Source organism: Delphinus delphis, chromosome 11, assembly GCF_949987515.2.
Source record: "Delphinus delphis chromosome 11, mDelDel1.2, whole genome shotgun sequence".
Lineage (NCBI taxonomy): Eukaryota > Metazoa > Chordata > Mammalia > Artiodactyla > Delphinidae > Delphinus > Delphinus delphis.
Genome location: NC_082693.1, coordinates 64,190,893 through 64,216,912, shown reverse-complemented (window position 1 = coordinate 64,216,912; position 26,020 = coordinate 64,190,893). Strand labels below are relative to the sequence as shown.

The following is a 26,020-nucleotide window of genomic DNA, read 5'->3' as shown; positions in this document are numbered from 1 at the left end:
TTTTTTTTTTTGCGGTACGCGGGCCTCTCACTGTTGTGGCCTCTCCTGTTGCGGAGCACAGCCTCCGGACGCGCAGGCCCAACGGCCATGGCTCACTGGCCCAACCGCTCTGCGGCATGTGGGATCCTCCCAGACCAGGGCACGAACCCGTGTCCCCTGCATCGGCAGGCGGACTCTCAACCACTGCGCCACCCAGGGAAGCCCAATGCTTTTTTAAAGTACAATTTAATTAATTTATTTGACATACAAAAAGCTGTACGTAATTGATGTATACAACTTGACATATTTGGAGATAAGTATACATCATGAAATATCACCGTGCCATAGACCTATCCATTAACTGCAAAAGTTTCCTCCCACTCTCTTATTTATTATTATTATTATATTGTGGTAAGAACACTTTGCAAATTTTAAAGTCTACAATACAGTGCTGTTAACTATAGTCACTATGCTGTACAACAGTTCTCCCAGCACTTATTCATCTCGCATAACTGAAACTTTGCACCCTGCTTTTTAAATGAAACAGTGGCATCCTAAGAAGGGTTCTGTTACTTTAAAAACTGCCTCATTTATTCCCCTGAATATAGCCTTGGCCTGAAAAGTCTGAATGAGTTTCTAATGATATACATTGTTTGAGAAGGAAAAGAAAAAGAAAATCTTTGTGAAAGAAAACATGTCTTCTTTGATAAATAAGGCCAGGAATATATTATCTTTCTCAAGTCTTAGAGGCATACCATGGAGGTAAATATTTAAAGAAAAAACAAAAAGACTTGTAAAGCACCATAACCAGTGATACCAGAGTGATACCAGAGTCATAATTATTATTTCTAAAAATTAAATTTTTGGAATTTCTATAAGGTTTGCATGTTCATACATAACCCCTTACAAGGTACAGACAGTTACATGTTTATACCCCCTCCTCCTCTGAAACAGATGCATTGTTAGTGCACTTTCTTAAAGAATCATTGGAAAACCTTTCATTATTGAGGTAATATATTTTCAATACTGTGCTTATTTTAAGACCGGTGAACTTACGTAGATATAAGGCTGGTAGATTCAGTCACCAGTGGAAAAAAAAATAACATATTGATTGTACTTTCCTGTCTCAAGTATAATTTAAAATGTTGACTGCTCCCTAATATCAGAGAAGATTTAATCTACTTCAGTACAACTTAAAGAGAATAATTCCATTAACTCTGAAAAGAAATCAGAAATGAAAGCAATAAAGGAAGAATAAACTGATTTAAATTATATTAAAATTCAATAAAAATATGTGTTCTTACCACTTCACAAGTTGGCACAACAAGACTTTCACAGCTACATTCTAAAAGGCAAAAAACAACATATTTATATTGATCGTATATATTAATACATTCTAGTAAAACTTTAAAATATGAAAATTAGTTACCACAGTGCCATATTGGACAACATTGACCAGATACATTTTCTTTCACAAGTTTCATATCTTGTGCACAGTCGAGTAGTGGCGTAGGACAGAGATTTGGCTCACACACTAAATAGAAAAATAACATGAGTAAAGATTAACTTCACGTAGTTGCTGGTTTTCACTAGCTACCATTTAGTTCACTGCCATTACTGATGTGATACATGGACTTGGATCTCCCCAGAGCTGCCTCTCCCATCACCCAATTGCAGTGTGTTGGTAAGGACCGAACAAATACAAGCACATACAACAACAGTAGTAGAACTAGGACACACTCATCAGGTTAAGAGCCCTGAGAAATGGCAGGGGGGCAAGAAGAGAAAGGAGGTGAAGAGGGTATGGAATCACGTGTATATCTAGAAAGTCTAGGATGATGAGAAAAGTCATAGCTAATCTATTTTGGGGAGGTAACAATACTGTCCAAGAAGCACTCTTAGATGTATGAAAACATTACATGTATTTAATATGCTAGAACTCAACTAAGGTCTCATATAACAGTACAATTAACATGCACTGGCCTTCTTAAATATTGAACATATCTAGATATTTTTAATTAGTTAAAATATACTTACCACAGTATACTTACCACAGTAATACTGAGGACAACAGAATTGTGTAGTATTAAGATCCACAGTGAGAAATTCTCCGTCAGTACATAGTGGAATAGGTTCAGTGCAGGATTTGCAAACTAAAGGTGAAACAAAAAGGCAAAGTCGCAGCTGAGCTAAAAACAAACTAGTTATCAGTTCAGATTACTGTACACATATAAAATCAAAATAAAAATACATTATGTAAAACAAAATAGGAAGCAAGGAAAATAAGGATTTAATAAACGGATCTCCTTATTTGGTCATAAAAACAATAATACTATCTGAGTGTATTGCTTTATACTTTCCCAAGCACAGTGACACAGAAGAACCATCTTACCAGAAATATAAGATTTCAGGAGTAATTTGTTCTTACTAGGATCAAAATACCATTGATATACTTATTTTTCTTAATTCACTACTCTGGATCACTCCCATGAATGAACAATGTAGTAGGCACCTGTTCTTCTGAGCTCTTAGCATCCCTCTTCCAACTTTGATAACAACTCTCTTAATGCACTTGAGGAAATGCCTCACCTACGCAGCCTTGGAGTGACTCTTAATAAAGGTGCCTCACTCTTACCAGGCCCATGTGTAGGAAAAACCCACTTTAGATGAATGAGAATGTCTTTCTATAGCATTTGAGTCATAAATAGAGGCACATCGAGACGAGAAACGGATGTTGCTGACTCAATCATTAGTGACTGACACCTAGAGAAGCTGGTTTCCCTTCTTCCCAGGGCTTGGCTGAATGCTTCATCTTGATTCTACAAAATCTTGATTCCCCAATTCTCCCAATAATTGGTTGTGCTTAAGCTAGCCAGAATCAATCAGTTGTTGCCACTGCAGTCAAAGAACCTTAAATGATACAAAAAGAAGTGTTTTGATCTACAGAGGTTTATCTGAAACCTACATTAATCAACAGCCTTTGATATGATAATTCCTCAGTGAAATGGTAAAGAGAATTCTTTATTTTTCAAAGTCTAGTTCGTCAGAATATTTAGCTCAAATTCAGTTATTTCCCAGACACCTTTCATTTATTTCTACCATTCTCTTTTCGAGATCATCTGCTTACACAGGATATACAGGAGATGAAGTTTTAAAAAGGTGAGCTGCTTAGCAGAGTTGTTTATTTCGTTGGTTATTCAGGAAAGCCAGGGCTAAATTTTTCTCTAAAAAGAACTAGGTGTTAGCCTTATTTTTTGTTTTTGATTATATTACCTTGATCATGTTTTCAATGATATACATAGTCTTTGTCGATAGGGAAAAGTAGTACTAATTGAAATAATTGTCAAGAATCATTTAAAATGTTGTACTTTCTTTTCTGCTATTCTTGTTCAGTTGAATTTTAAGAGTATATCAGCAGAATATTGGTTACCATTGAGTCCCATGAAATTCATATGAAATGAGAGATTTTCCCTAGACCCTCCCTCTTCTTCCAGGAAATGACCTCACAGAATGCTTACCACAGGCAGGAGGAAAGCAGCAAGTCTCTTCCTCTTGAACCTGAAGCATGAACTGGTCTTCTCTGCATTCTGGCACTGCAATTTTGGGGCATTTGAGTGGGTCACATTCTGCAGAAACAGTCCAGAGATATTTGGAAATGTGTATAGAGTGAGACAATAAATAAATGAAATAGTGTGGCTCAGTTCTCTTTGAGTTTAGTGATAATTAGCTCATTAAAACAATCTTAATCTTAGAGGAAATATATAGGAAATAGAAGGTTATTTATATATAAAATACTTTTACATATAAAATATATGTAAATAAACATTTAAAATATATATATAACATTCTATTAATCATATATATGATTAATCATCTGTATATATGTATGTATGTGTGTGTGTATATATATATATATATATCTATATATATATCTCCTGCCATAAAATCTTAGCAGAAATATATAGGAAATGGCAAATTATTTACAGTTAAAATATACAAATATATACATTCAAAATACATATTTCCACTGAAATTAAGGTTTTTAAAATGAGTTAATTATATATATATAATAAATAAAGTTCATATATATACATATTTATAAAGAAATTGCAGGTTTTTAAAAAGCTACCTTTAGCAAGACAGCTCTGCAAACAATCTTTTATAATAAATTTCCTTGTAGACACAAAAATGAGAATTTAATCCACTACTCTGAACAGTGAACCTCATTCTTACTTTTCCTAATTAATTACTCACCACATTGGTACTGTGGACAGCAAGAAAGAGGGCTATAGCCAACGATCAATTTTTGACTATCTGTACATGTTGGAATGGCAGTTTCACACAAAGTCATGTCACAGCCTGGAAATAAACAGAAGTATTAAATAATCTGTGAACACAACTAAAATCCTGTGTTTCTAACTCAAAGCAGGGAAATGATTCTCACTATGCATGTTTTTACACTACAATTAAACCATTCAGCTCATAGAATGGTCATATGTGAAAAGGCAGCAGAGTTAAGGTCACCTATTGTTGTCTTTGACCCCTGATTGTCATAAGTCAAAGATTCCCAGATCTTTTATCTTCACGTATTTCTGAATATTATTATCTGATAATAGCCAGAGTTTTGCATGTCTATTTGCAAAATCAACAAAACTATAATGAAGTAAAACTTGCTTTGAGAAAGTGTAGGTGACATTTATAGCAATACTTTCATTGCTACTTTAACCCCATACATTTTTTTTTGCGGTATGCGGGCCTCTCACTGTTGTGGCCTCTCCCGTTGCGGAGCACAGGCTCCGGACGCGCAGGCTCCGGACGCGCAGGCTCAGCGGCCATGGCTCACGGACCCAGCTGCTCCGCGGCATGTGGGATCTTCCCGGACCGGGGCACGAACCCGTGTGCCCTTCATTGGCAGGCGGACTCTCAACCACTGCGCCACCAGGGAAGCCCCAAACCCCATACATTTTTTTTAACACCAAGCGTCATGCCTGCCCTGCTTTTTCACAAAGAATATCAACATATTTTGTGGCATTAACAGACTGTAAGGCTTCAGCCTGCATACATACCGCAAACTTCCTTTGAACAGCAGGTCCACTTATCAATGAAGCCCAGGACGACTTCAGCTTCTCGTTCACAAATTGGCGAGGGCTCTTCATCACAATCAGGTTCTATGGGAATAATGCTTCCATTCTCCAAACATTTGTACAGGGCACATTCGTCAATGCCCCCATTCCAAACTTCCCCAGCAGTTCGAGGCTGGTCTTCACTATCAGTGCACGCTTAAAAAGATGGTCAATGTTATATCACTTAGAACCTGGGCACGAAAATAAACCAAGCTGTGATGTTTTGATTTCAGACTGTGACTTGGCCCAGTGACACAGGTAACATGTCACATTATCTACCCTTTCTCAGCTTCTTCTTTTTGTTCACCAGCTACTAGCTTTCATTTTTCTTTAATGAAATTTTTATATTCCACAGAAAATATTTTTCCCTTCTACAACTATCTGTAAATTTGCATGTCCTCTTCTATAAATAAGATGATTTGTTAATTTTTTTAATTCATTTTAAGTCTTGTTAATACAATTTATTTCGCTTGAACAAACTTGGTAACATAAATTTTAATTGGTTTTAAAATATCAACTATTAAAACTGGTATTAGAAAACAAGGTAGTCTCTACCTCACATTAACATGTTTGTCATATCAAAATTCGAAACATTTCAGCTTTAAAATCTAAATGTAGAAAGTAGGTAGTCAAGCAAAATATTATTTAGTGACTCTATTACTTTTATTATGAATGTTTTACATAATGATAAATATGGCCCTCTAGTAGTTCTTTTAAGGAATAATAAAGATAAATGAAGTGACCACCATATTCCCAGCCTCCAGTGAATTTCTCTTACTTTATTTACTACCAAACCAATCTCACAGGTCCCTAAAAACAAATATAACCATGTATATTCTCAAATTCTTCCACAAATACCTTCTTCAGTGGCAAACACAAACTTTTTTCTGAAACAATATATGCATTTCACTTCTACTTGCCTTTCCCTTGGATTAGTAGCGTTACTTCTGACCATAACAATGAGCCCTATGATAGATAAAGTACTGCACTGCAGTTTTCTCAGTTGGGCCTTTTTTTATCCACAACCACCACGGAGACAATGTGTCAGGATAAAATGGTTTGAAAATGAAAGTAGAAATACTCAATGTTTTCTCCCAGATAACAACACTTTCTGAAATTTCTTGAGTGTTTATTTTTCTCTAGGCATTGTTACAAAACTCTTTCTATTATTTTATGTATCCCCACACTAACCTTGTGGGATAAGTCCTATTATTTTCCCCATTTTGCAGATGCATAACCTCAGGCTCATAGAGGTAAAGCTGAATCATTAATACGTGAAATAATTGAACTTTCAATTCAGTCCACACACTATTCTCTTCATTCTTAATTTGCCATATTCTTTTCCAGTTATTATAAGCATAAGTAGAGATTAAAACATACCACCACCAAAGTCCCTAATTCTGGTAACTTCAACTGAAATCATATTAAAATCAAATTACATACTCTCTTCCTTTCCAACACTTAAGGTAACCTTTAATCAGTCTTTCTCAGCACATCTCTCCAAGTTCTAAAAAAGTATTATTTATTTGCTGGGTCCCTAAGATGTCATTTTGTACTTCTCTGCTTACCACATTCTTCCTCTGGAATGCACCGAGTTGACTCTGGCCTGTGAAGAATGGTTCCATTTTTGCACACACAGTCTTCTCTTAAATCCAGACATGAAGAGTGTCCATAGAACCATCTGTTCAGACATGTTCTTGCTTCACAAGGTCGCACGCAGGGTTGATATTCCTTCCCCTCTGGGCAACTCAAAGCTATAAATAATAGAGGATTTGTGGAATTTGCTAATGATAAAAGTGACCTACTTGAATTCTAGTAAAAGGAAGAAATGTTAGTTTTCTTTCTGAAAATAAATTTTGCACATTTTCAGTCTCCTCAAAGTCCACTTTTCATGTATTACTTAACTATAAATTAGAAACAAAACAATCAATGAGTATTTTTGGCCATCTTCCAGGTGTCCAGCTAGTATTATGTTATAGCAGGAAAAATTCATCTGATTTATATCAAATAAATACGACCAAAACGCAGCCCAAATTTGGCTGGCATAAATATAGAGTCAACTATTATGAAGTTACTGCTCTGTGCAGTAGGAGGAGATACAACAGTCCACACAGAATAAGCACAGAAACATGTTTTAAATATGCAACTCAACCAAGTCATAGAAAAGGAAAATCCCGCGTATTTAGGCTTAATCCTTCACTGTCAAAAGAAACTACCATTGCTGAGCAGTTTCTAAATTATGTTTCAGAAAATTCTTGTTGATTTTCAGTGATCTTAAAAAGTCATACTGTTAAAAAATGAACATGCAGCTGGTGGAGGTGTAAATTGGTAACATCTTAGTAGAGAACGATTGTAATAATAAAACTGAAGATGTCGTATGTTCCCAGTGAATCAAGTAACCCCACTCTTGAATAGTGAGTACCTCTGGGAGAGTAGGGAGAGGAAAGGGACAAGAGAGGGTACACCATGAGCTGCTTTATTTCTGAAGTGGAGTCATGTAACTGGTGTCTGTGATATATTATTCTTTATCTGTGCATTTTATTCTTTTGGGGGGGATGAAAACCTTTTATTTTGAGCATTTTAGTAACATTCATTTTGAAAACCTTTTACCATTGAATGGCTATAATTAAATTAACAATATTTTCTGTAAAATGTGCCCAAGATTGTTGAAAAGTTTAATAAAAAATTTGTATGAAGTTATAACTTGATGAGAAAGCTTGAGCCCTATGTATAAAAATGGGCAAAGGATAAATATAAAAGAAAAAGGAAATACAAACATGTATCTGGAAAAATATTGAACCTAGATATTAATCAAAGAAAGCCAGAAAGACTGGTTTCTAGGAAGTAGATATTATGTTAGGAAGAAGGAAAAGGGGGAAGAAAAATCTCCAACCTCTCCACATACAACATGTAAGGACAAGCATGGGAAAGAGAGGCAGGTTGAATGAGGACCAGCAAAGTGTGCTGTAGGACATAAGATTAAAATCCCCTTCAAACCTCTGTGATTTCTTCAATATTTCAATCTATTTTGCTAACTAACATTTGTGGACTAGGTTTCCTTTTGGGAGAATTGAGGCCTACTTTAAATCCATTCATTCATTTATTCGAATTGAAATATGGTTGACGTACAATATTACGTTAGTTTCAGGTATACTGCATAGTGATGTGACACTTGCATACATTATGAAATAATCACCACAATAAGTCTAGCAACCATCTGTCCACATACAAAGTTATTACAATGTCATTGACCATATTCCTTATGCTGTATATTAAATCGCCTAGGCTTATTCACTTTATAACTGGAGGTTTGTATCTCTTAATCCCTATCACCTATTTCACCCCTCCCCACTGGCAACCACCCATTTGTTCTCTATTATCTAAGAATCTATTTTTGTTTTGTTTTTTTTGTTTGTTTTGTTTTTTTAGATTCCATATTGAGATCATACAGTATTTGTCTTTCTTTGTCTGACATATTTCACTTAGCGTAATTCCTTCTAGAGCCACCCATGTTGTCGCAAATGGCCATATTTCATTTTTTATGGCTGTGTAGTATTTCATTGTGTATATACCACATCTTCTTTATCCATTCATCTATAGATGGGCACTTAGGTTGTTTCCATTTCATGGCTATTGTAAATAATGCTGCAATGAACATAGGGGTGCATATTTCTTTTTGAGTTAGTATTTCTGTTTTCTTCAGGTAAATACTCAAAACTGAAATTTCTGGACCATATGCTATTTCTAGTTTTTTGAGGAGACTCCATACTATTTTCAATAGTGGCTGTACCAGTTTACAAACCCACAAACAGTGCAGGAGGGTTGCCTTTTCTCCACACCCTCACCAACACTTGTTATTTTTGTCTTTTTGATGACAGCCTTTCTGACAGGTGTGAGGTGGTATGTCATTGTGGTTTTGATTTATATTCCTCTGATGGTTAGTGATATTGAGCACCTTTTCATGTGTCTGTTGGTCACCTGTATGCCTTCTTTGGAAAAAATGTCTATTTAGATATGCTACACGTTTTTTAATTGGGTTGTTTGTTTTCTGATGTTGAACTATATGAGTATTTTGGATATTTTGGTTATTAACCCCTTAGCAGACATGTATTTTGCAAACATCTTCTCTCATTCACTAAGATGCTTTTCCATTTTGTTGATAGTTTCCTTTGCTGTGCAAAAGCTTTTTAGTTTCATTTAGTCCCATTTGTTTATTTTTGCTTTTATTTCCCTTGCCTGAGGAGACATATTCAAAAAAATATTGCTAAGACTGATGATGTCAAAAAAGCATACTGCCTATATCTTTGTCTAATTTTATGGTTTCACAGCTTACATTTAAGTCTTTAGTTGTTTTGAGTTTATTTTTGTATATGGTTTGAGAAAGTAGTCCAGTTTGATTCTTTTGCATGCCACTGTCCAGTTTTACCAACACCATTTAGTGAAGAGGCTTTCTTTCCCCAAATACATCTTGCTTCCTGTCATAGGTTAATTGACCACATAAGTGTGGTTTTATTTCTGGGCTCTTTATTCTGTTCTGTTGATCTATGTGTCTGTTTTTGTGCCAGTAGCATACTATTCTGATTACTACAGCTTGTAGTATAGTTTGAAATCAGGGAAGGTGATATGTTCAGCTTTTTCTTTCTCAAGATTACTTTGGCTATTTGAGGTCTTTTGTGTTTCCATACAATTTTAGAATTATTTGTTCTAGTCCTGTAAAAAATTTCTTTGGTACTTTGATAGGGTTAGCATTGAATCTCTAGATTATTTTGGGTAAATGATAATTTTAACAATATTAATTCTTCCAATCCATGAGCATGGCATGTTTCCATTTGTTTTTGTCATCCTCAATTTCTCTTATCAATGTCTTATAGTTTTCCAAGTACAAGTCTTTTACTTCTTTGGTTAGATTTATTCCTAGGTATTTTGTTATTTTTGATACAGTTGTAAATGGGATTGTTAATTTCTCTTTCTAGTAGTTTGTTATTAGTGTACAGAAACACAACAGATTGATGTATATTAATTTTGTACCCTGAAACTTTACTGAATTCATTTATTAGTTCTAATAGATTTTGGTGGTGTCTTTAGGATTTCTATGTATAGTATTATGTCATCTGCAAACAGTGACAGTTTTACTTGTTCCTTTCCAATTTGGACACCTTTATCTCTTTTTCTTGTCTGACTGCTGTGCCTAGGACTTCTGATACTATGCTGAATAAAAGTGGTGAGAGTGGGTGTCCTTGTTTTTTTCCTGATCTTAGAGGAAATCCTTTAGCTTTTCACTATTGAGTATGATGTTGGCTGTAGTTTTCTCATATGTGGTCTTTATTATATTGAGGTATGCTCCCTCTGTATGCACTTTATTGAGAGATTTTTATCATAAGTGGATGCTGAATTTTGTCAGAAACTGTTTTTGCACCTATTGAGATGACTTCTATTCTTCAATTGGTAATGTGGTTTATCACACTGACCGACTGGCAGATACTGAACCATCATTGGCATCCCTGGGATAAATCGCACTTCATCATGACATATGATCCTTTTAATGTGTTGCTGAATTCAGTTTACTAATGTTTTGTTGAGGCCTTTTGTTATCTATGTTCCTCAGTGGTACTGGCCTGTAATTTTCTTTTCTTTGGTGTCTTGCTCTGGTTTTTGTTATGAGGGCACACTCCTCTCTAGCCACCAGAGCTGCATGCTCTAGGAGTGCCCCCTATGTAGGCTGTGTGCACGCTTCTGTTGTGGCAGTGCCAACTAGTGTGGGTGCGCTGGTAGGCAGGGCTGGCCCCTGGCCTGGTTGGCTGCAATGCCGCAGTGACTAGGGGCCCCTGGAGGGTGGAGCAGGCTTTCTGAATGGCTGTCTGCACAGCCTGGAGGGCTTGCAGCTGGTGCTGACCCACTGGAGGGCAGAGAATCCCCTGGAACTAATAGGCTAGTGGGAGGATCCCAAAACAGTCTTTTGCCAGCGCCAGTGTTATTGCAGTAGAATAAGCTCCCCAAAATGGATGCTTCCAGCATCTCCATCCCCAGGGCGAGTCTCAGTTGCCTCCTGCCTCTCCAGTGCGCTCTCCAAGATCAGCAAGTGGTTCTGACACAGTGACCTTTCAAACTACTTCCTCTGCCCTGGGACTTGAAGCATGGGAGAATTTGTGCACGCCCTTTAAGAGCAGAGTCTGTTTCCTATAGCCCTCCAGTTCTCCCAAACATAAGCTCTACTGGTTTTCAAAGCCAGAAGTTCTGAGGACTCATCTTCCTGGTGCAGGACTTTTAGGCTGGGGAGGACAATGTGGGGCTTGGACCCCTCACTTCTTAGGAAGGACTTCAACAATTGTGATATACCTCCTGTTTATAGGTCACTGACCAAAGGGTGTGGGTCCTGACTATACCACATCTCTGCCCTTCCTACCCATCTTGGTGTTGTTCCTTCTTTATGACTTTTGCTGTGGAATATCTTTTCTGCTAGTGTTCAGGTCATTCTCATAGATGGTTTCCCTGTAAGTAACTGTAATTTTGGTACGTCTGTTGGAGGAGGCGAGTTCAAGGTCTTCCTACTCCACCTTCTTGACCCCACCCTTGCTTTAAATTTAGACCAGGATAAAAACAGAAGCTGCTTAAGTGGGAGACCTAACTATAGGTTACACTTACATTCGTTTTATTCTCACAAAATTATTTTGCGGACTTCCCCGGTGGCGCAGTGGTTAAGAATCTGCCTGCCAATGCAGGGGACACAGGTTCGATCCCTGGTCCGGGAAGATCCCACATGCCGTGGAGCAACTAAGCCCGTGTGCCACAACTACTGAGCCTGCGCTCTAGAGCCCATGAGCCACAACTACTGAGCCCACGTGCCACAACTACTGAAGCCCACATGCCTAGAGCCCATGCTCCGCAACAAGAGAAGCCACTGCAATGAGAAGCCCACGCACCGCCACGAAGAGTAGCCCCCGCTCGCCGCAACTAGAGAAAAGCACGTGCGCAGCAATGAAGTCCCAACACAGCCAAAAATAAATAAATAAATGAATTTTAAAAAATTATTTTGTGCTGAAAAGGAAAAGAAAGAAGTGAATGCAAAAAACTGGACTGTTATTTGAGTGTTGGAAAATATTGTTTGAAGTGTACTACTTACAGCAGTAATCAGGTGTTCTCCATGGAATGCAAATGTCAAACTTGTTACATAGAGCCACATATGCAGAAAGGGCATCACATTCATAGTTCCAAAAATAGGTATAATTGATCCACATCTTTTCACAAAAGTCTTGTGGTGAAACCTAGAGATACATTGTGCCTTGGGATAAGTTATGTTGTTTTATTTCTCTGAAGGCCCTAGCTAAACTGTTTGGAGAATCAAAAGGTAGCAAGTTAATATTCATTATAGTTCCTCTTTGACCTTAGATTTTCAAAGCTTCGTAATATTAGATGTCACTTCTGAATTTATAATTTTTTAAACACACAGTTTTAGATAAGATTAATATTGTCTGTACTAATGTACATAAATCTATCTTATAAAGATGGAAAAGAAACAGAGTATGTGGATCTAGCAAAAACCTATTTCTGATATTACATTTTGGGTTACAATCATGTTTTCTATATACTGAATAAGACTTTGATCTATTACAGATAAAACTGGAAACTCCTAAAGCTTTCTGTAATGATACATGGCACTGCCCATTAAATGAGGTTATAAATGCTTCTCAAAAAATCGTGTACTAATATTGAACGTTAGTCAAATAATTTATATAATTTGTCATGCCTCAACTTAATTAGAAACTCATTTTTTCTACAGATTATGTTTCATTTTGATCTAGAGATACCTGAAATCTAAATAATTTAACTTGTAACAACATTCACTCCAATTTTTCTCTGCTCATTTATTCAGCAAACATACTAAGCAACTACATTCAGATGTTAAATTTGGACACAGGTCAAAGTGTCAGATAAAAATACTTAATATTTTTCATATCCTATCATTTTTTCTTCAAGGTCCATATCTATAAAAACTAAGATATTACTTCCTTTTTAGTCTCCTCTGTTGAATCTCCTCAGTTTCCAACCATTTCACTTTTCATGGAATACTTGCTATGATCATCAAGAGCCCCCTACTTGTCAAATCCAGGGAACACCCTGATATTCTAAACCCTCGCCAACCTCTCAGAGGCGTATAATGCCATGCACAGCCCCTGTGTCTTAAAAGCCTCTCCCTTGACTTTGAGAGCACCACACTCTGGTGCCTTTCCATCTGTTCATTGCTGTCTCCTCTTCCTGATTCATTCTGAGTATTTGTCTAGACCCCTTCCTTGATCGCCCTGTCTACTCACTACAAACGCTCTTCCTGGGCTCACCCATTCCCACAGTTTCTACCGCCATCTTGGGCATTTACATCTTCACCTTGGTTTCTTCATAAGTTAAATAGAGTTAATAATAAACCTACTACTACTTAAGATTGCTGTGAGCTAATATATGGAAAGTATAGAGAGCAGACTCTGGCACATCATACATGAGTTACTGTTATTTTTAAAAACTCCATATACTAATAACTCCCCAAACTTGACCTCTGGCTTCAAATGGTCTCCTCTGAGATCTAGAATAGCTTCAAATTTTTTCTGGGTATTTTTGCCTTGAAGTCCCACATGACTTAATTTTTCCAATATAAAAAAAATTGTAACCCTTCTCTACTGAACCCACAAAAGCTGATTCTCCTGTATGCTCCATTCACTTATGCATCCTTTCACAGTTTATTGAGCACCTAACTACTTATCAGGCACCGTACTATTCATGAGGAATATAAAGGTGACTAACACAGACCTGTTCTCTGCCTTGTGGATCTCATAGTTAAAGCCTATGTGTTGAATCAAGAGGAGTCACCATGCTAAAATAGATCAGAGGAGGGAAGTATTCTAGCTTAGGACACTCCAAGCATAAAAGCCCATTTGCAATAGTGCAACAGTTGAAAGGAGACTGGAATGCCTGGAGCTTAGCCAGTAAGAAAAGTGTAGCACAAGAGGAAGCTGGAAAAGTAGGCAGGCCAAAGCATAGAGGAAATTATAAGCCCTGATAAATTTAGAGCGTATTCTAAGGGTAAGTGAAAGACACTGAAGGATTTTAGGTAGAGAAATAATCCAACTGTGTTTCCATTTTCAAAAGATCATCTGCCTGCTATGTGGAGATTTGCAAATGAGGATGAAGATTAGAAGCGGAAAAACGAAATGTCAAGCATTCTTTTCTTTTGCCATCAAATTCACTGGGAGGAACCTAAGGGAAAGCTGGAGCTATCATAGACTAAATGGTACCCTATGTTGCCTCACTATGCCTTGAATAGTCAAGTTGAAAAGTTTCCTGATGTAATCAACCTTCTAAGTTCCCAGTTAAAAATGCAATTTTTGAAAGTCCTTATGCTTTAAAAAGACAGATTACAATGACACTGAAATGAGTTAAAAAGTATTTGCTATTTTTTTCATTTTTATATGCATGCATTTTAAAATGTAAACATTTAAAACTTACTTTGTTGCAAATCTCTGAGCAAAACTGAAGCTCCAGAAAGATACACCATTTTTATCCCATGACTTCATATCCTTTGTCTTTTCCCTCAGAGAACTCATAGAGGGCAGGCTGAGAACTATGGCGTCTACGCTTGATGGTCGAACACAGAAAGTCCTAGAGTGAACTCCTTCTGCTTTGACAATTCACTCACTCTCCTTCCCAGACTTCGCCCCTCCGTAAGTCTTGCACTAAGCTATTTCAGTGTTTTCCTAACATGGCCTTTTCCAGCAACCCTGCTCTTGTCATACTGTTTTCTTGGCTTAGGTCTCCCTTCCTCCCTCTTCTCTCCTGGCAAACTCATCCTTCTAAATAATTAAGACGTCTGAAACCCTGGGAAGTCTTCTCCTGACTTGGGTGCCTATGCATCTCCATACTGTATATGTTGATTAATCTGTTCACAGACTTGCCTTCCTTCTAGACTCTTCGAGAGCAAGGAGAGGGTCTTACTCATCTTTGTATCATAGGAGTTTAACACAGTGCCTAGTAGGTACTTGATCTCACTAACTTTTCATTTAACGATACACGAAATGCTGTATTTGTCTGTCTTTTGTCTCTAACAACAGATCTTTTTTTAACGATGCAGATTATTTAAAATATCTACTAGCCACCTAAAGTCAGAAAGTTAGAGACTAATAAAGAACAATTAAATTGTTCTCCTAAGTTAGAGACTAATGAAGAACAATTAAATTGTTCTCCTAAGAGGCCAGGAATTGATTAAAGCCTCACTGTCTTGGTTTCTATACTGGGTTATCAAATGGCATTCATCTCTTTCTCCTAGAGGCATTTATTCATAGGACAAAATTTCACTTTTCTTGAAAGCTGTAGATATAGTTCAGAAAAAAAAAACATGGGGGGAAAAAGATAATTATCCTTCCTGTTCTATAAGTCAATAAACAGTAAATGATTTTGAATTCCAAAGCGTACTGAGAGGAGGTTTGGGGATAAACTATTCTCAGTAGAAGAACATCATGGCAAGAACAAGAGTTTATTGGCTTTTCCTCTCAACATGTCTAACATGACAGTTCTGATTTATGGTTGCTTTCAACTTACTTCATTATGGCATGGGATGAAAACTCTTCTATTTAATAACTCGATGCAGTGACTGCAGTCGTGCTCAGTACAATTTCTAAAAGGTCTCCTCGTTGTTACTTCAAATGATTTCTCAATTTCCCAGCTCTCAATAAATAATTCTATGTCTTCTATATTCGTAATGATTGTGCCATTTTGCATCCTTAGATCATCATCTGGATCTTCATTGCAAGTTCCTAAAAAGATGTGTGACATTTAGAAGGAAAATTTTTTTCCCTTAAACCAAATATAGGCAGCAGAAGTAAATCATCTCAATAACTGATTTAAAATGAATAAATTATTTACTGAATCAGGCACCAAATTTATGTCCTTTGACTTTAACGTTGATTGATTTTTTTAAATTATGTGTCTGATTCTTTGATAAAATAGTGTAGAACTGTCTTAACCAGATAAGAAAGAAATTATAATCCTAGAAGTCAAGATATGTTGAAAGATCATAGAAGAAGAAAGAGGAGATTGATTCTGTCCCTACACTCTTCCACTATTACCACTATCTCATAATTTAAGAACTAGTTCTTAAATCTGACAGGGTATTCCCCAGAATAGTAGACATTTTGTGATTGCCTCCTAAGCATCTATTCCCCCAGGAAAACCCTGCCTGAAAACATTAAATTTTTCTCTTCAGGAACTATCTCTGCCCCATTACCTAGCACATGACGCCACTCCAGCAGAGGGCCCTGGTAAGCATAAAGGTAAGCCTTACTCCCTTTCATTAACAACTGTTACAGGTAATCCAGGCATAAACCAGTCAGCTTGTGGCAGTCACTTAGACACACAGATTTGTTCAACATTAGAACAACCATTGTTAAGCTCAGGATTTGACCTGGGGAATTCTAGGACATAGACAATCTCTCTTCCTTGCAATGACATGGCCGATTGATGGCTGTGATGCTGTGACCTGCTATAGCCTGTAGCTTCCTTCAGGGAAGCCAAACTGAGGACAGAGCTTACTTTTTATCTAGTGAAGTGAAAAGCCAAGGGAAGTACAGAGAAATGGGCCTAGGACCCTGATCATACCTTACCTGAATTCCACCCTACTTTAAGACATAATTTTTTCTTAATTCCCAAGGCTCCTAGCTATAAAAGATACGAGTTAAACATTTTTTTCAAGTATCAAATCTTAATCCTCAAGCAGTTATAACAAGATCAATAAAGGTTTCTGCTGCCATAGTTGCCCCACACTTGTAAATATACAGGAGACTGAGTACAGTGCAAATAAATAAATAAAACTCAAGCTAAGTGAACTGTACTGTAAAGCAGCTATGTTTAAAGTCTAAACTCTTCTGGGAAGAGGTATTGGTAGTAAAAATATGTTTTCATTGCAACTCTAGCCACCACTCCTGCAGACTTCACAGTGCTATGTAGAACAAGTTGTCAATATAGACCTCCCATTCTGGTGTCCATACTCAGTTTGGGTCACACTCTTGTCCACTACAACTCAATCAGCCAGCACCCTGATTTCCTTTTAACAAACCATCGCTCTCCCATTGTGGAGGTCAGGAAGTTTAGGGGGTGACCCTTGTTAGCAAAAAGGTGACCCTAGCCCCTTCTCTATAGTGACTAGTTAAGAATCCAGTTAGCAGACTGTCTCCATAAAAGCATGAGCTGACAGTAGAGGAAAAGAACCAAACAAACATGAAAATCAAGCAGAAGTGATGGCACACAGAAGTGATAAATCAGAAGAGAAAATATGCATTCCCCAAATCCCTGAGTTATTACTCAATAATATCTATTGGGTTATTATGTATACCCAATACCATGTATATACAATAACTATTTCCACAATGATAACCTAAGTCACCACAGAAGTCTGTGCTGTGTTTAGCATGCTCTAAACAGGCAAGGAAATTGTAAACCATTTTAGCCAAACTTTCCACTAAATGCTTTACATTTTTGAAGAAGAAATTTGCGTATCTCATATAATTTGTTGAGAGCAAGGACTTGGTCTATTTGTATTGAGTTGTCAGCACCAAGCATAATGCCAGACACTCAGAAGCTGATCCATTAACTTTTACTCAATTAATATTTAGTGAGTTTAAAATTGATGTATTTGTACTAAGCTAATATTTATTGACTGTATTAAGCAATGTGTTAAGTGTTTTACGTTAACTTTCACATTCAATTCTAACAACAATTTTGAAGGTAGATTTTACTATTCCCATTTTAAAGATAAGGAAACTGATGTTCACTTAAACATCTGTAAACGGGATAGCTCTGGCAGACATCAGAGCCAGAATTGTTCTTTTTATTTTGTTATGTACCTAGAGATATTTCTAATTTGTTTCCTTTGGCTTATCACTATGTATCTATGTAACATATTGTGATAAGGAAGTGTAAGATGTACCTTTACACTTAGGTTACACTTATGGAACCTAAGTGTAAAGGTACGTCTAGGCTTTACACTTCATAAGAAAACTGGGACTAATATTCAGAACACTGTGTTCCCTGTATATAACTTTCAAGATGACTTAACTAAATTTTCTTTGATTTCAAACTTAAAAAAATAAGAAACAAAGTTATTTAAGTCTTTAATCATTCTATGCCTCATTTTTATCACTTATAAATTAACACTAGTGCCTACTTATTGAGGCTACTGTTAGAATTAAATGAGTTAAAGTATGTAAAATAATGCCTGACACTTCATTAATGCGTAATAAAGATGAGCTAGTAGGAATACAAACAGTATTGTAGAAACAGTGGTAAGCATATATTTCCATAAAATACCCAAGTTGAACAGTTATTTCTTGCTTCTAAGTCCATTTATGGAAAGACATTGCTTCCTTCACTATTCACATGGGGAACTGACAGTTAACATCACTTCTCCAACCCAAAAAATGGGGCAAGAGGGGTCAAGACGGTGTAATGTGAACAGAAAAAAAAAAGAAGAAATAGAGATTTGAAAAGCAGTGCTCACCACAAAGTCCTTCTGTGTAGGATGACAAGTTAAATTGAGAGCCAAAATGAATGTCTATGATCCCTGTAAGATGAGCCCACTTTATGATGAGTCCAGCTGGAGTAGTAATCACATACACTGAACCAGAATCCTCTATGGACAGATCTTCATTTGAAAAAGGCAAAGGTACAGCAATAGAATCCACTTCTACCTAAAATTACAAAATGCATTTACACCTATTAGAACAATGTTTATGTTTTAATATACACTCATAAAAATTAGGAAAATTCACATTATTCCATTTCTTCTGATTTAACGTAAACTATTTTTAAATGCTTAAAAATCTATTTCTCTGCTGCTGCCACAGTTTCTCACAACTCCTAAGTTCTTTTATTGTTCTTTTGCTGTCTTGCTATAGTCAACATTTGTTCTAACCTCATTGCCCTTTATTTTCTTCAAAACCTAACTTTCTTCTAAGTTATATATGCTTTTTTATGTTTCCCCCAATATATGTTGATTATACCATTACCTCCTAATATAAATTAAAGATAATAAAGTTTTTTTCAGGATGTTTTCTTTAATCTGGGTCCTCTATTTGATCTTCTAAATCAGTGTTTGTTTAATTATAATGTTCATAATAACCATCTGTGAAGCTTGGTAAAGATTAAGATTACCAGAAATTCTACTTCCAAGGTTTGGATTGGATCCTAGATCTTATATTTTTAACACGTTTTCTTGGTAATACTAATATAAGGAATCCAAGGATTTTTACTTTGAAAACAGTGCTTTAAATAACAATGATGACATGGAACCATGAGCTGTAACTAGCAGTAAATTTCTCAGAGTTCTATCTGACTAACCATCCAATTTCTCATCTTTATATCTTCCTCCTCTTGCCACCCTCAAGCTGAAACAGCCTTCTTTGCCTGGTTAATTTCTACTCATTCTTTAAGATTTATCTTAGGTGTCACCTCCTCCAAAAATATCCACTTGACCCTCCTATAAACTGCATTTTTCAATGACCTGTATCTCTGTTTCCATGACATCTTGGTCATCACTCTATCACTATAGCTCCTATTGCCTTTTAATTGGCAGATAATGACATTTATGCACCCCACACACAACTGCAAGTTACTTGAGATCAGGACCTGTGTCATTTTATCACATAAACTCACTAAATGATTTTTTAAGTTAACAAGTTTTCAACTGAATACATGACCAGCCATCAGTTCAGCTGAGGCCAAAAATAAGCCCTTCCAACCAAATGTTCACAACAACAGCACAGACCAGGTTTGAGTTTAATTTCCCACCCACTTCCTGTTAATATACCAACCTCATTAAAATCAAAGGTATATATAGAAATTCTCATGTCCAAAAAAGTAACACATTCATATATTTTAAGTTTGACTTAAAATTAAACTTTCTGATATCTTACCGCATTTTAGGCTTGCTTTAACACTGTTTCCAGTCTAGAATGTATGGCCTGTGCTAACAGAATTATTTCCAGAAAGCATATAACATCTCAGCCATTTTGAGCAAAATCTTTATAAATTATTTTTTTATGTTTTTGAGAGACCATGTAGACCTGAGTGAAGCATCCAGCTTATAACTCACTCCTATTTGGTAAATATAATTCCTTTGGATAAAGGTTTTTCCTGTAAAATCAAATGGCTCCTTTCCAACTTTTTAATGGTGCATTACTCTTCTTCAGTTCATTTCAACAAATTTAAATATTCCTTCATTTTTTTTAAGCTATCAATTAATGGTGTCAACATTTCAAAACTACTCTTTCCCTCTGTTTTTCTCTCAGTAGTCTTCCTTCGGGTGTTCTTGGCTGCTACCCTTTGCAACCTTATGATCCTCTCTTTCACATCATTTCCACTTTGTCTAATCTGAAACACTAAACATTAACTCTGACACTAAGAAGCTTGGCCACTCATATGATCCAAGAGAGCTTTAGCATGTTTAACATGGCTGTTTCAGTTAACCTCAAAAGGGGAGAAACATTTGCAACAGTTGGCATGTTATGGTAGGAGACATATAATAGTATGAAACACATTTTCAACTGTCCATGAAAAGAATGATTAGACATCATAGCAATGAAATTCCACTGATGTGTTTAATTTCCCCTCTTTTTGGAAATAACTGTGCTTATGTAATTTCTCAATTTCATCCATTATGAGGATATGCTTTACTTTGTGTTCCTACCTTTCTTGCTGCCCGATTGACAAGTACTTTATGTACAGGTGTGGTCAAATTTAACTTCTTAAAACAAAGTGCAGAGATTCTTCCAGAGGAAGCCTTAATTTGAAAGAAAGTTGAAACTTTATGTAGTTAAACATAATTTTAGCAATAAACATAAGTAATTCACTAGACATTTTGCAGATACTCACTAGCTTTTTAAATGAGTTTCCATTCTGAAAGAAAAAACATTTAAAAAAAATACATTACTTGATTTTTTAAAACCTTATTTGGATTAATACTATATGCCTCTAAATATATTCACATGAAACACGTTTTGTTTTAAGTACCAGAAGACAAATCTCAGTGAGTTGTTGAGTCCTTTCTTACTCTGGGAATACCCAATGTTGCAACATACTTCTGCTACTAGATTTATGAAGAAATGACAAAAGAATAGATTATGACTTACCTGATTCATGGAACATTTTTCAATATGAGCAACTATAACTTCTCCAGGAATTCTTACTAAGATATAAGAAGCCATACTATACAATGCTGCATTATTTCCATCAAATGTAATAATGCTGAGTTCTGACAACATGGAACACCGACCTAAAAAGTGGTAGAGAGTAGATTTAGTCTATTAACTAATTATTTGTATTACAGTAATAACTGCTCCTTTTAAAACATTTTTTAAATTAGTCTCCTTATGTTTGACAAAAAGCAACTCTAAAAGTTACTGGGAATCAAAATCATAAATCAAATGAAGAAAGTTCAACAATAACTTTGTCTTGATGAGGTGATTGCTTCAAAAAAAATAATAATCTCCCCCGATTAAAAATTCATTGCCATGTAAGGAACGCAGACTTACACGGACATTCCCACTCAGGGCAGCAAATATCTCTGTTCACTTGAACAGCTCTTCCCCGGAAACCACAGTCAGGCATTTCTATGTCCTTTGGGCAACTAAGAGACCAGTTGTACAACTTCCATTCCTTATCAAGGCATATATATTGGGTACAATTATAAACAGGATCAAATTCTTGAGGCTGTTAATAAAAAAGAAAATTAATGCATATTTTTCCATTCTCAACTAATGTTTTAATTTTTAAATTTCCCATTCACATTGCTTATAGTGTACATTTCCTAAATACAAAAGCTTTTGAAAGATGAACAATTAAAATTTCACTACAGCTTTTTGTTGAAGTATCCTCTCTGAAATATTCAGTATGAACTTCATTTAAACTTTACCTTAATATTGATTTGACTATCAGAATTGCCCAGATACCCAACTTCTGAGCAAACTGAAGTCTTGTCCTAAATTGTCTAGATTAGTGCTTTGCAAGCAGACTTATACAGTGGCAGTCAACCTTTCATATTATGTTGTATAAAGCTAGTATATGATTAAGACTTCTGTTGAGGTCAGTTTAAAAAAAATTACAACTTAATATTATCCATATATTCCATTAAAACTCAAATGTGATATCAGTTTGACAGCACCTGGATAGAATCATAAATTACTTTTTATATATAGCTCACAGACTTCTAGATAAATAAATAAAAAAATAAATAAGTGGTAGATTTTTTTATAAATTACATTCTATATAAATTATAGTAATAACTATAGCAATGATAAATAATATAACACTTATTACACTCCAGACATTGTTCTAATTAGTCTATTTTATTCCCACAAAAACACCCTCTGAGGTAGGAGCTAATATTTTTCCCTATTTCTCAGATAGAAAATCAGGTTTAAGGTCAAATTAACTTGCCCTGAGTTTCATAGCTAGTAGAGTCAGAACTTAAATTCAGGCATTGTTGCTCTGAAGACCAGTGCTCTTAACCACTACTCTATACTGCATCTCAGGGGATGGAGGAAGAAAAATTAACATCTATTTAGCACCTATTATATATCATGCACTAATAAAGTAGCTTTTTTCATTTAATTCTCCCTAAATTTTGTGGGGCAGTTTCTATCATTCCAGTGTTATACATGATAAAAAATAAGAATAAGAGAGGGTAAATAGTTTTCTAAATAGTGAGACTATTAAGAGAGGACTTCTCAATTTAAAAGCCAAAAGTAGGCAAATAGTCAAGTTCAGTCTTGCAAAATTTTCTGTGTATAAGTTGTATCAATTCCCAGAAAATGAAACGAGATAGAAGAAAACTGAAACGCCTAAACAACACCTAAACCACCTAAAGAATCTATACCTTCCACTCTACTGAAAGAATCTTTAACAAGGTCACCAATGAACTCCACATTGCTAAATTCAATGATCAATTCTCAGACCCCATCTAGTTGACCTGTTAACATATTTAGTATAGCTTATTACTCCATCTTCCTTAATATTTTCTTTTCTTGGCTTCTAGATCACCTACAATCTCCTCCATTTTCTCCTAGTTCAGTGGTTAATATCCTTTGCATGTTTGTCATTGTTTCTCAATCTGTTGAAGTTGTAGTGGCCCTTCTCTCTTCCCTGTCTTCACTCAATCCCTTTGTGATCTCATCTAATCCCACAATTTTAAATACCCTTTATCCACTGAGAATTACAAAAATTTCATCTTAACTTGATCTCTACCCTAAACTCCACTTGTGTTCACCAGATCTGTGTACCCATAGCTTTTTGATGTCTAAGAGGAATCTTAATCTTTACGTGGCAAAACTGAACTCCTGACTCTACCCACCCCAGACCTTCACTTCCCACAATTTCCCCATCCTGATTAACGCCCACTTTATCCTTCAGTTGTTCAAGGCAAAACTCTTAGAATCCTTAATGCCTCTTTTTCATTCACACCTCACATCTAATTCTTCAGTAATTTCTGTAGCCTCTACCTTCAGAATAGATCCAGAACCCAGACATTTCTCACCATCTCCAATGCTATCACCTGGTCCAGATCACCATCAATCTCTTGCCTAAATTCCTGCAGTAGCCTCCTAACTGGTTCTATTGTCTCTTTACACCGTACTCTCAACACAGCAGCTAAAATGATCCTGAAACAGATCAGATGATATAATTCCTCTGCTCAGAAATCTCCCTTTTCTCTTCCTGTGTCATTTAGAATGAAAGCCACAGTCTTCACAATCATCCACAAGGCCTTACATAATCTAGTTTATTTCCTACTATTATTACATAATCTAATTTACTTCCTACTATTTTACTCCATACTATTTTACTCCTTGCTATTCTTTTATTGTTTTAAGATGTTAGGGACATTCTCAGCTCAGGGCCTTGCACTTGGCTGGCCCCTCTGCCTGGAATGCTGTTGCCCTGGTTCTTTGCGTGATTCACTCTTTCACTTCTTCAGATTTTCTGCTCTAAAGTAACAGTCACTTTCTCAGTGAGGTTCAGTGAGGATCATTTCATTGAAAATAGTTTTATTTTTCTCCTGAGCAGCAATCTCTAGCGTTTTACATAACTTGGTAATTTATTTTGCTTATTGGCTGTTTCAGAATCCAATAAAATGTAAACTCCATAAAAGCAGGAATTTTTGCCTGCTTTTATATTGCTTTACTTATGGTACCTGAATAGTTCCTAGCCAGAAATAGTGCTAAATAAAAATTGGTTGAATAAATCATTGGTTTATCAGAACAAGTAGCATATTTGGAGTAAGGAGATAATTTCTCAAGTTTCAGCCAAGACAATTACTAGCTCTGGGATTCAATGACCTTATCTTTTTTTGCTTACTGGTATATATTTGTCATCTTGCACAGTGCCCGGCATATAGCAGCTGCTTAATAAATATTTTTGAATGCCCGAAGAGAAGCCCACAATATGCTCTTTATTATTATAAAGAATTATTATCATTAAAGAATTATTAAAGAAACATAATTATTATTAAGTTAATAAATTATCCAATTAATAAATCAATAAATAAAAGTATTAAGTTATCATACGTAATTATTATTACACCTATCACACAATTACTACTATTAAGGAATCATCCTTAAGACTTCATTTGCATTTTATTTGTTTTTCTTAGTGTGACCAGAGTCTAATTACTAAGAAATATCTGACAGTTAAGGAAAGAAAATTGTTAAAATGTAATGCTTATTTAATTTAGCAAAGAAAGACTAGAGAGCATACCAAAAGAAGTTTAATAGCATCTGGATAGTGATACAGAAACAAGAATAGACACAATAAGGAAATGACAAATAGCTGAAGAGATTACTCAGTCATACCTCACATTCCAAACCTGGCGTAGGTGTTAGCTTGTCAATCGCAGTGAAGTCTGATGGAGTAATCATTTCTGAAGGAAATGAAGAGGTCCCCTGCATTAGTGGAGTGGTATTGATCATATATAAAATTCATTTGTGATAGAGACCATGCTAAGAAATTTTATATAGATTATTTCATTTAATTCTAACAAGAACCCTGTGAAGTAGATAATAATATTATTGTCATTTTACAGATAAGGAGACTAAGGTTGTAGAGAGGTAAGCTGGTAAGTGTCAGAGGCAGAATTCGAACTTGGCAATTTTGATTCCAGAGCACTGGCTTTTAAGCACCATCCTAGAAACATCTTCAGTGCCTTGTTGGTGTCAACACAATTGTTTGAACAGGTAGAAATATCAATAGTATCACTAAAGATTGCTCAGGAGTTACAAATTTTGTTGCATTTCTAACATGCGTAGTGAGGTTGATTCATTTCCCTGGTGAATCTCTAAAATGTTTCCCTTGCAAGCAGAAGAGTTGCTGCTGTGGATCGTTGGAGACCCCAGTTGGGTGTGGCGAAGGAGTTACCCATAGAAAGGGAAAACACAACTGGTAAACACATTTGTAAGAGTTCTTCCAAAGCTTTTTGTTAGTACTAAAGGTATCTCTATAATATTCAAAATCTGAAGGACTGTAGAAGAGTGAAAATGAATGGCTGAAATTTTGTCTAGCTGTAGCTGCAGTGTCCATTGTTGATACCATCTAAAAATGACTATATTAGTTTCCTATAACTGCTGTAAACAAATTATTACAAATTTAGTGTTTTGAAACATCACCAAATTATTATCTTGTGGTTCTGGAAGTCCGAAGTCCTAAAATCAAGATATCAGCAAGGGCTGTGCTCCTTCTGGAGCCCCTACGGAAGAATCTGTTTCCTTGCCTTTTCCAACTATGGATTGCCTGAATACTTTGACTCATGGTCCCTTCTTCCAACTTCAAAGCCACAGAATAATATCTTCAAATCTCAATTTCTCTCTCTCTCTCTTTCTCTCCCTCCCTCCCCTTCT

The 26,020-nt window shown here is 35.9% G+C and overlaps 1 protein-coding gene across 1 annotated transcript in view; it reads right to left on the bottom strand.

The window, feature by feature from the left end:
- The window catches only part of OTOGL (otogelin like), a 147,866-nt gene that overhangs the window by 14,064 nt on the left and 107,782 nt on the right, over positions 1-26,020 (bottom strand). The window contains 15 exon segments of the mRNA XM_060023861.1: positions 1,284-1,324; positions 1,409-1,513; positions 2,031-2,132; positions 3,498-3,605; positions 4,234-4,338; positions 5,046-5,258; positions 6,671-6,856; positions 12,223-12,364; positions 15,684-15,898; positions 18,637-18,826; positions 20,824-20,916; positions 21,009-21,032; positions 21,266-21,408; positions 21,668-21,845; positions 24,980-25,047. Of these exon segments, the coding sequence (XP_059879844.1) occupies positions 1,284-1,324; positions 1,409-1,513; positions 2,031-2,132; positions 3,498-3,605; positions 4,234-4,338; positions 5,046-5,258; positions 6,671-6,856; positions 12,223-12,364; positions 15,684-15,898; positions 18,637-18,826; positions 20,824-20,916; positions 21,009-21,032; positions 21,266-21,408; positions 21,668-21,845; positions 24,980-25,047 (1,913 nt within the window).